The following is a 14,206-nucleotide window of genomic DNA, read 5'->3' as shown; positions in this document are numbered from 1 at the left end:
ACTTTGGATCAAGGCAGTCAGGTAGACGCAGTATTTCTTTATTTCCGAAAAGCATTTGACTATCTTTATTGTCAAAAGTACTGTTATATGGGGTATGAAGCAAAATTTGTGATTGGAATAAGAACTTTTTGGTAGGGAGGACACAGCATTGGACGGAGAATCATCATCAGATGTAGAAGTAACTTCAGGTGTGCCCTGGGGAAGTGTGTTGGGACCCTTGCTGTTCATGTTTTATATGATGCCCTTGCAGAGAATGTTAATAGTAACCTCAGATTTTCTGCATATGATGTGGTTATCTTTAATGAAGTACTGTCTGAAAGAAGCTGAAGAAATATCCAGTCAGGTCTTGATAAGATTTCAGCCGTGAAAAAATAAAACATAGTATCCAATAACTATAATATCAATGTGTCATTGTTGCAATCACCCAACTCATACAAATATCTATGTGTAACACATTGTAGTGATATGAACTGGAATGATCAAATAAGCTCAGTCATGGGTAAAGTGGGTTGGTGGAATATTGAGGAAGTGCAATCAGGCTAAAAAGAAGATTGCTTACAAATCACTTGTGAGACCAGTTCTAGAATATTACTCAAGTGCGTGGGACCTGTATCAAATAGGAGGTACTGAACATATACAGAGAAGGACAGCACAAATGATCAGAGGTTTGTTTGATCTGTGGGAGAGTGTCACAGAGATACTGTAGGAACTGAACTGGAAGGCTCTTTGAAGATAGATGTAAACTATCCCGAGAAAGTCTGTTAGCAAAGTTTCAAGAGCCAGCTTTAGATGATGATTCAGAATATACTACAACGCCCTATGTATCCCTCACAAGGGGTGATGTGGGGGGGGGGGGGGGGGGAGATTAGATTAATTACTGCACACACACACACACACACACACACACACACACACAGAGAGAGGCATTCAGACAATCGTTCTTCCCAGGCTCCATACGTGAATGGAACGTGAAGAAACCCGAATAACTGGTAGAATGAGACATGCCCTCTGCTATGCACCTTATGGTGATTTGCAGAGTACAGATGTGGATGTAGATATGTAGTAAAGCAGTGTGGTATTCAACTCAACATTCAGGCTGACAACTGCTTGTTATTGCTATAAAATGAATAATCAATCGAGAAACTGTCAGATTCATTATTTGAGGGTTTGTATTTTCTCTCTGTTCACTGGTTATAACTTTCCTGCTTTCTCTAATAGTTCAAATATGAAGTCTAGAGGAGCAATGCATCTGCATTAAATGTCATGAGAAAGTCAAGAAAACCTTTACAGAAACGCACCAAATGCTGCAGGAAGCCTACAGTGATGAGTGCTTAAGACATACTCGGTGATATGAATAGTTCACAAAGTTGAAAAATGGCTGGACAGAAGTTAAATTTGACCCTTGTTCATGATACCCTTCAATGTCTAAAAATGACGTTCATGTCAGGAACATTGACAAAATTGTACATGTCAGTTGAAGACTGACTGTCTGAGAGATTGCAGAAGAAAGGAAAGTTTCAGTTGGATCATGTCATGAAATCCTGACAGCATCTTGGAATGCATCGTGTTGCTGCCAAGTTCGTCCCACAGCTCATGAGTCAAGACCAGAAAGACCTTCACCTCGCAATATGTGAAGAGCTTTTGGATCGCGTAAATGTGAACGAGATGTTCCCTTAGAGAATCATAACTGTTGATGAGATGTGGGTCTATGGTCATGATGTTGAGACCAAGGTTCAGTCTTCACAATGGGCCGAGAAAGGTTCTCCAAGACAAAAAAAAAGCATGTTAGGTCAGGTCAAATGTCAAAGCCATGTTGATAGTTTTCTTTGACTGTGAAGGATTAGTTCATCATGAATTCATGCCACAGAGACCACTGTTAATCAGTGGCACTATCGGGATGTTTTGCGATGCCAGTGAGAAAATGTGAGATGGAAATGGTCTGAAATGTGGCAACACAATTCATGGTTCTTGCATCATGATAACACATCTGCACATTCATCCTTGTTGGTGCTTGACTATTGCACAAAAAACGAAATCACTGTGCTGCCTCATCTTCCATAATCTCAACACCTAGTCCCTGCGGTCCTTTTCTTATTTCCAAAGTTGAAAACACTATTGAAAAGACGAAGGTTTGCAATGATAGACGAGATAAAAGAAAATTCACAGATGGCGCTATGCGCGATCCAGCAAGAGGCTTACCAATACTGCTTCAGGAAGTGGAAATGGCATTGAGAGTGGTGTATCAGTTGTGGAGGAGAATATTTCAAAGGAGACCATGCGGAATAAGTAACAGGTAAGCGTAGAAAAATGTTGTGGACAAAGTTCTGGAATTTTTGAACAGCCCTCTTATAAATTTAGTTTCTTATGCAATGATACACCTTCTTCTTCTTGTTGATTTTCAATTGCATTAAATTATGGTATTGATGTTATGTTTTATTGGCATATGTTAAAGATGTTACAACACCTGTCCTTCCAGTAGTTGTGTAAATCATCATATAAGCTGCATTTGTTAAATTTCACAGCCATAAGCCTGTAACCTTGCACTCTACAGAACTGATAATAAATAAAGTCAATGAGACTATGCTGATGACTGTAACTAAGAATTTGTGTATGTGAAAATTCTTGAATGGTCTTCATGTATGTCATAATGTCACAGGCTTTTCCTTTTAGCTCCCCTAAATCACTTAATCTCCTCCTTTGAAAGGGACATGGCTAGTTTACTTCTCCATACTAACACAAACATAGCTTGTGCTCTTAACTATACTGAACTTGTCACAGACAGTCCATTAAATATAATATCCATTACCTCCAGTAATTGCATCAGTATCATATGACACTTATTCAGTTTGAGGCCACAGCTTTTCACAAAATTTTCTCCCATTTTTTGCTGTAGGTGGCAAGCACGGAGAGAGGGAGACAGAAATATGAGAGCAGGTTTAATTCCAAGTCGTGCCTTACAAGAACGACGAATAATTCATGAGAGAACACAGAAAGAAAAGTCTGGTGATGAAAGTAAGATAATGAGTATGTATTGCATTTTTTTTGCTTATGTTGTGGTTTTATATTTAATGTTGATTCAAGCTAACATGTTACTGCCATTTGTTTGTCGAAAGAACTTTTGGAATTTGTTGGTATTGTAATTCCTACTTTCTTTCCTTTGAATGACAATAAAATATTAAATTACTAACAGTAATAATTATTTTCCTAGGACATTGTTATTTTTGGTGCATTTTCTGAAAAATTTGCATATTTAGCTTGCCTTTTCCCTTTGTAGTAACACAACTGACATAATTTACATTATTAACATAAAATGATTTATTTTATTTTCACTACTGGATCAAGTGACTGATAAGATAATAAAACAAGGTTAGCGGTTGATGTAAAGACAAACAAGACAAAGTGTGAACTTCTCACACTTATAAATGATGAAATTTCTGATATGTAAGGTGTCTGAATTTTTTTAAGTTAGTTGTCAATATCATCGCAGTTTATTGTGTATCCCTAACAATAATGCCTATATTTTTCAGTGTTGTTGTCCTATTGCCATACCTGCAATGATTTACTGTTTCGTTTGCTCCTCTGGCAGTTTGGCTTTTGTTTGAGATCATGTTCAGTGTAGTGTTGTACACTATAAGAGTAGCATATTTAATTCTGATATAGCGAGTAAAAGTTAATGAACTAAAAGAAAAGGAGAAATATATTAAAAAATAGCGAAATGAACACGGAATAAAACTTTGAAACCAGTAAAAATTTTCATCTTTCTTTCGTATTTGGAATGATACAGATTGAACAAAAGAAAATATTGAACAAAGTAATGAAAAATATTCTTTAGAATATAGTGTCAGAGAGATAGTTATGTAATAAGAAACTTTTTTGCTGTTCAGAAGTGTGAGTGAAATTTTTACTTTAATTGGATGGAGGGTGAAGTAGTAGATTAGTGATGGTAATTACAAGAAATTACTATTGAAATTAGAGTATGAAACCCAGTAATGATGTTAGGGCTTATCAGATTGAAAGACAGATAGAAGCATGAAATTCTATTTATGTGCACTTAACTCCTGTTGACCCATTTGCACACCTCTATATTTATAGCCATGCTGATTTATCTGCAATGGTTTTTTGTCCACAAAGTTATCTGCCTTTAATGACCTCGTCATTGTTGGGACACTGTCTTTCTGCCTTCCATGAAGCTGTAACTCTTCCTTTTTATTTACTTCTCATTTTAAATTTACTTTCAGGTAAGGTGAAAAATGCGAAAATGATGAGATGAAAATATTGAGGTGCATATAATCAGGAAATGAAGAATTTGGTGAATAATACTGACATTCATGTAATTTTTTTTTTATTTCTATCGTGCAGGCTATTTTAAGCCATCAGTGTCATAGCTCAGTTTAATTGTTTTTAGCATGAATCTAGGACATCAAGCTACTTTGTTACATCTGATCCTTATCACATTTTCTGTATGTACCTCTAAACCAGTGGTTCTAAAAAGTTTTTATTCTTATTTTACTTAAATGACTTATCCTCTCTTCAAACAGTGGAAAATCCAGGGAGGAATAAAAACAATATTATGAAAAAGATAGATTGCTACCCACCATATAGCGGAGATGTTGAGTCACAGATAGGCACAGCAAAAAAACTACTGAACATGTAAGCTTTCGAACAGAAGGTCATTTTCGGAAATAGACAACATACATCCACACATTCGCACAAATGCAGCTCACACACGCATGATCCCTGTCTCTGGCTTCTGAAGCCAGAGTGCGAGCGGCTGCGTGTGATGGGAGAAGCAATGTATGTGATGAGGGGTAAGGAGGAGGCTGGGGCAGGGAGGGGGAGGGAGATCAGTTTATGGGTGCGGGACAGTAAAATGCTGTTTGTGGGAGCATACAGGGACAATGTGGAGAGGGGTGGGACAGCTAGGTGCAGTCAGGAGGTTAGACGGAGGGTAGGGTGAGGGCGGTAAAGGAGGAAAGTAAACAGATTTTGGCTGTGCTATTGGAATAGAAGGCTGTGTAGTGCTGGAGTGGGAACATGAAAGTTGTAGGTGGGTGAAGGACAATGACTAACAAAGGTTGAGGTCAGGAGGGTTAGAGGAACAAATGATAAACCACAGGGAGGGTTTCCACCTGCACAATGCAGAAAAGTTAGTGTTGGTGGGAGGGCTCCTGATGGCACAGGCTGTGAAGCAGTCTTTAAAATGAAGAACATTGTGATGGGCGGTGTGCTCAACGGGTGGGTGGTCCAGCTGTTTCTTCACAACAGTTTGCCGGTGGCCATTCGTGCAGACTGACAACTTATTGGTTGTCATACCCACTTAGAGTGAAGCGTGAAGCACAGTGGTTGCAGTTTTGTTCTGTGTGGGCATGACAACCAATGAGCTGTCTATCCGAATGAATGGCCACTGATAAACTGTGGCCAACAAACAAGTGGACCACCCAGTTGCTTCATTGTAATGACTACTTCACAGCTTGTGCCATCGGGATCTGTCCTACCATTATTAGTTTTTCTGAATTATGCAGTTGGGAACTCTCCCCACAATTTATTGTATGCTCCCATAACCCTCCTGGCCTCAATCTTTGTTAGTCATTTTTCTTCGCCCACCTACCTCTTCCCTGTTCCCACTGTACAGCCTTCTATTCCACAAGCGCACCCACAGTTTGTTTACTTTTCTCCTTTTCCACCCCCACCCCATCCTCCATCTAACCACGTCACTGCATCTAGCTGCTCTTCCACTCTCCACCTTGTCCCTGTATGCTCCCACAAAAAGCACTTTACTGTCCCCCACTTGTAACCTGCTCTCCCTCCCCTTCCCTGGCCCAACCTCTTCCTTGCTTCCATCACTGAGATTGCTTCTCTCATCATGCACAGTTGCTTGCAGTCTGGTCTCAGCAGCCAGAGACAGTGGTCAGGTGTGTATGTAAGCTGCACGTGTGTTGTCTACTTAATCTTCAGACAGCCACAATAAAAAGACTGCTAAACAAGTAAGCCTTCAGCCAGAAGTCATTCTTCTGAATTAGGCAACATACATACACAAACATTCACACAAATGCAGCTCACACATATGACCATTGTCTCTGGCTTCCGAGACCAGCATGCGAGCAACTGCACATGATGGGAGAAGCAGTCTGGATGGTGGGGGTAATAAGAAGGCTGGGCGGGAAGGAAAAGGGAAAGTGGGGTACAGGTGGGGGCAGTAAAGTGCTGCTGGACGAAGACAGGCGAGTGACCTATAAGCAGATAGAAGATACCTTAGGTCTAAATGCACCAGCAATTTGTTCAAATGTACATGATAATTTGCAAGTAAAGAAACTTTGTTGTCTGGGTGCCGCATAGACTAATGGAAGAGCAAATAATGCAACATGTGACTTTGTGCCAGGAGATGTTAAAGAAATTTTCTAAGGGACAGTCTCAGTATATGAATAACATTGTGACAGGTGACGAGACTTGACTGTACTATTATGAGATGCCGACTAAGACTCAAAACAAAGTTTGAGTCTTTGAAGATGACAACACATCTGTAGCTGCCAGAAAATCCAGATCAGTAAAGAAGAAAATGATAGCTTTTTTCCCCAAATCAAGTGGAATTAATGGAGCCTGTTGTTTTGAACACATGGAAGACAGTCACAACTAAGTGGTCACTAAGTACACAGACCAGTGCCTGCCCAAAATCATCCAACCTTTGAAGAACTTGCAACCAAAGTCAAGAATGGACACTCGGTTCCTCCATCACAACAACGCTCCAGCTCACCACGCCAAAGCGTGCACCAGAATATTTGTGGGGTACAGTACTGAAACTTCTTGAGTACCCTCCTTGCAGTCCAGACCTTGCTCCATGTGACTTTGCACTGTTCCCATATGTGAAAATGAAGCTGAAAGGAGTGCAGTTTTCAAGTGTTGCGGAGATCCTGAGGGCTTGGGACAATGAGTGTGCCTTACCCTCTACTGCAGAAACTTAGGAGAACTGGTTTAGGAATTGGTTTCGGAGAATGGAGAGGTGTATTCAGTGTGGTGGAAATTACATCAAAACAAAATTAAATAAGTAAAACTGTATTACAAAACTTTCCTAGTACCTGTTGTATTTATCAACAGTCCCAACCCTCATGATGCTGTCATTTGTAGATGAAACATTCATTTGGATGCCAGGCAAGGCAATGAAAGATGTTTGTAATTATGAGAGAATGTAGGCCAAACTTATGAAAACCACCCCCTAGTACTGATTATAACAAAGAATGCAAGAGATACAGAATTATCCCAAAATACATTAAAATGAAAGTCCAAAAAAACTAGTGAGCTGGCAACACAATTTTAAAGTAAGCTGAGAAAATAAGGCCAGATACCGAAATAAAATCACTCAAGGGAAAGAAAGACTTGCTAATTACACAACTCTACCATAATCATGTAGCACTAGCAAATAAAATACCAAGCTTTACCTCCAACCATGTCTGGTACAAAATCAGTGACATTGTTAACAAAGTGTACATCTGTGTCCTGAACAGACATAAAGATAAGCTATCCAAACTTAAAACATGTAGTTGGCATCAAACCGTATAAATAACGGCTCATAAACTGAAAGACCATAAAGCACTTGTCACAAAGGCAGACAAGGGGAACTAAGCAGTTATTATACTTGAAAATGCACACATCCAAAAACCCTTGAAGTTTTATGAAGAAAATAATATCATACAGTTACACAAAGACCCTACCAACAAATTCAAAACTGAACTTACGGCCCTTCTCCGAAATACCTTCGAAATAGCTCACAAAAATGGCTCCACAAGACCAATCTCAAACTCCATAAGGTACCCAGGGTGTAAATTTCTACAGAAACTCAATAAGATCGTACAGGATAACTTTGTGTTTGAAAGTAACTTAATAAAAAATAGACTTTCATTTGCCCATGATCTAAAAGACATACTCAATACTAACAAATGCCAAATTATCTCTCTAAATGTATCAAATGTGTTTATTAACATCCCCCCCTCATGATGTTGTAGCTGTTATTAAGAAGAACCTAATAAAATTCAAGTAGCTCTCGCCTGCAAAAATCACAGATTTTATTAACCTTTTATGACTGGTATTGAAATATAATTATTTCTCTTTCAGTGGAAAAATCTGCAAACAAATAAATGGGCTAACTGTGGTTGCCAGCACAGCAGGAACTATAGCTGAAATATTCCTCAACCACCTACAGCACAAAAAAATAAAAAAGTCAACATGTATTCAAAAAGTTCAGTTCTACAGAAGATATATAGATGATACATTTCTAACCATTGGAAGCGATAAGAAATTATGTCCAAGACATCCTCCAAACCTTCTACAAAATTCACAAGAACATTAAATTCACTTGTGAGCAGTAAATATATAATACCGTTAACTTCCTTAATTTAATCATCTGCAAGTAAGATGACAAATAAGTCTTACAAATTACAGGAAACCAACCACCACAGACACAAACGTATGTGCTTCATCCTGCCACCCCAACATCCAAAAGTTAGCAGCACACCTTCAGTGATCTGTAGAGCTTAAAAATCCTACTGAGTGGTGAAAACCTACAGAATGAAATGAGAATCATAAAACAAATAGCTGCAGCTAATGGGTATAAACTCATACTAATAGACAATGTAGCTAAAAAAGTAAAAAATGGAAATGAACAAAGTGACCTTCTAGAAGCAGAAAATACATTAACATGCATCCCCTTTCTCAGTAATATGTCGTGAAAAATTGCCAATATCTTCAAGTGACATAAAATAAGAATTTAATTCCAGACAAAAAATAAAATTTGCTGCAGACCACTTCATAACATAAAAAGATGCCAAGATAAATTTTTGTCACCTGTATATATAAAATTATATGCAGTAAATGTCCAGCTCAGTTTGTAGATCAAACTAGCTGCAACTTCCACAGCAAATTCAAAGAACACATCAGTGCCTTCTGATACAACACCATGCAATTGTGCAGTAGCCTCCCACATAAAAAATACTGGACATCCATCTGGCAGCTTACAAAGCAACCTTAAGATACTACATACATTGAACAAAGGATACCAGATGTTGGTTTATGAAGAACTAGAAACCTATATCCACAGAAAGAAACTTGAGGAAAGTCTGCTCAATGATGATAATGAAACAGGCTCTTTCAACTTTTTCAAAAGCTTTGGAAAGTACTTAAAGCATATTCGTAATTTACAATTTCAATGCAGAGTATTTTATTTAACCTCTTCCATTCATTCACCGATAAGGTCAACCTACAATGCACATGTATAATTTGTTGTAATCTGTTTTCTGTATAAGTACTTAATATAATAGCTAAATTCTACATATATCCATATTGTGTTTCAGAGTATCACAATTTTCAGAAGACTGAATTCAGTATTTTGGCCTTCTGTATGTTATCTTCCATTTTGGTGCCAGTATTGTCACTGAATCTTTCCACAGATGCTCGCGACAATGGCATGTGAACAGGTGACCAAATTTACTGCATCTGAGATGTTTCTGCCCAGGCACCAGGCCATAAAAATCTGCCCTTTGTTAAGTATGTCAGTGGATTTCCTCATTTGCAGCCCATATCATCACTAGAATGAGTCCCCATGATTCTGTGCTCTGTTAATATAATTTCTTTACCATGCCATGTGGCCTCCTGTACCGCAAGGCGGTATTCAGTCTTGTAATGAGCAGTGCTTGTAAAATTTTGGCTTATCAGTATATGTCAGCCACAGTGTCTTAACAATAAGGACATCATTCATATGCTGCTGTTGTGCCAGAAGCTACAACAGCAGAGCAATGTTTCTGCTCACTTGTTGAACATAGTTCTCTAGTGCCAAACCTGGATTTGCCCATAATGAAACTTCTAATTTCCAGATCATGTTTAGTGTGACAACTCTGTTCCTCCTCTTCTTTTTTTTTGCCTTTTCCCATTACTTCTATGAATACTGTTATAAGGGTTGAGGCAATGTTAGTGGTAGTTTGTGGCTGGATGTGCCTCCTGATGCCTCTGTTTCCCCCATCTGTCTATGGCTCGAGTAAATCCATGTTCACGTATGAGAATATTCCTTTGGAATGTTTGTGCAACATATATCTTGAGACAAGATGTGGGTGTTCACTTAGCTGGATGTGGACAACTGCCTAAAAACCACAGCTCTGCTGCTCAGCTCACCAGATCTGTGGTGGGCTTGCATCCCTTTATCCCAGAAGTGGCACTTTTTAAGGCTTGGCTCTATGGGAATATCATTTTTAGTCTGAAAACAATGCTTTGCAGTTTATGTAGTTGCATCATCTCTCATTGAAAATCTGGGAACTGGTGTAATAAGGCATTCTTTCTTGCCAATTGGAGTAACTGAAGAGTGATGTGCTTACTTTTGGTAAATTTTTTTCCATACCTTTTCAAAGATGATTCATTACACATACTCTTGAACATGTGGTTTTGTATATGATGTAGCATTTTTTTGTTCCTGTGTGATACTACTTACATAGGTGATATGATAATTTGCTGAATATGCAGAAGTAGGACTTGTATTTTGGCCTTCTTAAATTCCATTGACTTTGGCATGTGGATTTATGTGCATAACTTACATGACTTCTGTTAAAAAACTGAGAAAAATATTCCATCCCATTGTGGTAGCCTTCCAACAAATGAAGAGACCAGTTTTGCTAGAGGAGATTTGCATTTACAGCGAAAATTGCTGAGTTGCATTCACATACTTGGACAGCATCTTGAACCATCGGTGTAGTTGCATTGTTCTATGAATTTCAAAATATTTATGTGAGTATGTCACAGATGATAATTTTGGGAACCGCCATGCATCACAACCATTTTACATGTTCTTGTGTCCCACTTCATTTCTTAAAATAGACTCTTTCTTTTGAAACACCCTGTGTTTCTAAGAGGATAAATGTTTTATTTTAGATGCTATAATTTTGATCTTTGTGTTCATCCATCACATTTTACTTAGTCCTTAAGTAACCCATTTTTGTGTGGTTTTAATAACAAGTATTGTTAGGTGTAAAATGGTTATTTATAAGGCAGACATTGAACTGTAGATGTTACACACTTTTCCACAGGTATGTTTGGAACTAAACTGTTTTTGCATATGATAAGTTTACGGAGTTTATAAATATTGAAATGCACCATGTTTTCATGCTGCTATTAGTTGAATAGTTTTTTCCCATAAATGAAATGTCAGTTTATTTTTCAGAATTAATTGTAATGACATTCCATATACAGTTAAGCTGTTATTGTTTCCTATTAAGAAAAATTGTTAACTGTCCTGATGTATGATACCAATGAAATTCAATTCATTTTTCAGTAAATTATTAGAAACAATAACTACCATCTAGCATAAAACATGAAGCCAATACTAGTCAGCAGCTGACCAACAAGCACATTATCTTCTGTTTTGTATAGAGTTTATCTCTACTTTAGAAATGTATATTTTTATCTCTCTAGGAATAGTATTGTCTCTGCCACATTCCTGGTGTGTTTCTTGCCAGTAATGTACGATGTTGATAAATTATACCAGTATAATCACTGAATCATCATGTAAACATTGCAGTTGATTTAAGATAAACCACACTGACTGACTAGTATATGGATATACATGAGTGAACAAATTTAATCTAGTTAGATATCTTGTTGCATATATCAATGCATCCTTTGTGTGTGTGTGTGTGTGTGTGTGTGTGTGTGTGTGGTGTATTTATTGTTGCTTTAATTACTGTGTTACAGGAGATTCTGATAACAGTATTTACTAACTTTGTTGTATGGTTATTGTAGACTGTATCTCTGGTTCCAGTAAAAATATTTGTGTCCCACTTCCGAAGATAAATGTGAGTTACTGTGCCACATTAATGATCACCTTTATCTACATGCATGATAATTTTTTTCTGAAATTATAAAATCAGATTTCAGTTCTTGTTTATTATTTTATGATTATTAGTTTGTCATGCGCAGTGTTTCACGGAATTTAAAATTATGATATAAATCCAGGTGTCAGACATCACACTATATTCATTGCCCAGTTGTTTTGAAAGCAGTTCTTGTAATTCGTAATTCATGTGGACCTGTTCTGTGAATTCCAGTCATAACACATTTCACAGCAATTTTCCTTCTGTAGTTTGTTTAGGACATAGTACATTGAATGATGCCATGTGTCAGTTAAGTGTAATACGAAATTCCACACCCATTTGATCATTTGAATTTTGGGCATCTTTCCTCATACATATGCACAACAGACATTTGTTGTATTGACTGTCACTCACTTTCGAGTTACCGAGAAAATGAATATTTGAGGTCTACTAAAAAGCGAAGAGTATAATGGTTTTACATTTGGTGACCTGTTGTTTCCTCTGTTCTCTGAGTGACATGCCAGAATGACATGTTACATTTCCCTGTACTTCATTAGCATCATTGTTGTGTCCAGTGAATGATTTCAGAATGATTGTGTCATTTCATATTGTGCTAATTCCCAAGCTCATGCTATGAAATGTTTTCTGGAAGTGGAATGGAAAGCCATATTTGATATTCATTGCCAATTTATTGATATTTTCATTACTACAATTGATCTTGATCTCAAATTCTTTTAATTTTTACACTTATTAATATAGCGTGTATACAACTCGGAACAACCAGAGATCCGGGAAAAACCCGGTAATTTTTTCATCGGGGAGAAAACTGGGAATTTTTCGTTTAGTGTTCAGTTAAATTTTTGTTATTTTGACTGGTAAGAATCTATACTCTAACAAAGGATATTACTGTATCCCGCTACTGCAACAATAAAACGTGAATGAGGGAAAAAAACGAAAATAAAACATAAATTGCAAAGGAACTGTGCCGTGTATAACAACTAAACACAATGCTCATACAAGTGTTTGCCAACAGCAAAATGTGTCAAACGCTTTAGGAAGACCATGCAATGCTTCATAAGAACAAATTGCCTCTGATGAGCGTGATGTCACAACAGTTTACATTAGATTCATTTTAGCAGTTGCGAGCGGGCTCATGCGCATGCGCAGTTGAGTGGCGAGTGAGTAGTACCTTCTCCCGTTTCGGGCTACAGGGGGGGAGGGGGGGGGGGGATCAAATTCATATTATTCTTGAGGAGAAAAAACGGAGTTTCACAAAGTGCCTAGCATCCGGTACATGTTGGTCTATCGATTACTCATATGATTTTGATGCGCATCCCTGTTGGTTTTTGAACACACTCTGTAAATTGATTTCTGAATCAGTCATAAGCCACGCGGGGTAGTCTTGCGGTCTAAGGCGACTTATTACGGTTCGTGCGACTCCCCCTGTCGGAGGTTCGAATCCTCCCTCGGGCATGGATGTATGTGCTGTCCTTAGTGTAAGTTAGATTATGTAGTGTGTAAGCCTAGGGACTGATGACATCAGCAGTTTGGTCCCATGGCAAAAAAAATGAACTTTGAATGCGTGCATAGTGTACATGATGTCTCTGTCAGGGGAATCCTCGTCGCATCTAGAAGTAAACTTCCTGCAGGCAAAAGGGGACCGGGCTATACAAGCTGAGCGGAGTAAAGCCGAACGAGTGAACACCAATTGGGTTTGCGAATGATCATCGTTGTTATAATTACTAGGTAAATCCATATATTCACACTACCATAGTGGAAATAAATGACTAATAGAAATAAGAGGTAAGAAAGATTACATATTATCTTCTCGGTTTAACCAGGAAAATGAAATTTTGTAAGAAAATTTTTGGCCAGAATGCTACACTATTAACGGCCAGTTGTACAGTCCCCGTCTAGCAGCCACTTAAGTTGTATTCTGGAAGTAGCGCGGAAAATGGTTTGTAAGAACATAACAACACCTAACTGGAGAATAATCAGGGATAACTAAACCGGTGATTGTGGCTGGGTTAGTGAAGTTAACCAGCGAATAAGTTTTGACAAAGGCAGGAATAGTTCCAAAATTAGTCATGACAAGATTATTTGTTAGAACGAGGAAGGAGAGGAAACAGGGACATCACACAAATTAGGGAAGTATATGACGATTTCAAATTTATATTAAAATCTCGTACTACTACTTTTTGATCTCATGCTCGAGAAACTGGAATGTATGAATGAAATGTGAAACTGTTTTCTAACATAAGCTTTTTGCTTGTAGTAGGCCCAATAGGTATTTTATGATGGTTTTCATGAATTATATTCTGACGTGTTATAAAAATGACCATTTGTGCCAAAACAGTCTCGTT

General features: G+C 37.9%; 1 protein-coding gene across 11 annotated transcripts in view; it reads left to right on the top strand.

Annotated features, from left to right (window-relative positions):
• Positions 1–14,206, top strand: part of LOC126481648 (MAGUK p55 subfamily member 7) — a 270,264-nt gene that overhangs the window by 116,625 nt on the left and 139,433 nt on the right. For 6 of the 11 annotated variants that reach the window (XM_050105560.1, XM_050105565.1, XM_050105564.1 and 3 more), the window contains one exon: positions 2,894–3,024. In XM_050105560.1, coding sequence (XP_049961517.1) covers positions 2,894–3,024 — 131 coding nt within the window. The remainder of the gene's footprint in view (positions 1–2,893; positions 3,025–14,206) is intronic. The other 5 variants (XM_050105568.1, XM_050105567.1, XM_050105566.1 and 2 more) reach the window with 1 other exon arrangement.

This window comes from Schistocerca serialis, chromosome 5 (assembly GCF_023864345.2).
Source record: "Schistocerca serialis cubense isolate TAMUIC-IGC-003099 chromosome 5, iqSchSeri2.2, whole genome shotgun sequence".
In the NCBI taxonomy this organism is placed as follows: Eukaryota; Metazoa; Arthropoda; class Insecta; order Orthoptera; family Acrididae; genus Schistocerca; species Schistocerca serialis.
The sequence above is the reverse complement of the archived record's forward strand: the minus strand, read 5'-3'. Positions and strand labels throughout refer to the sequence as shown.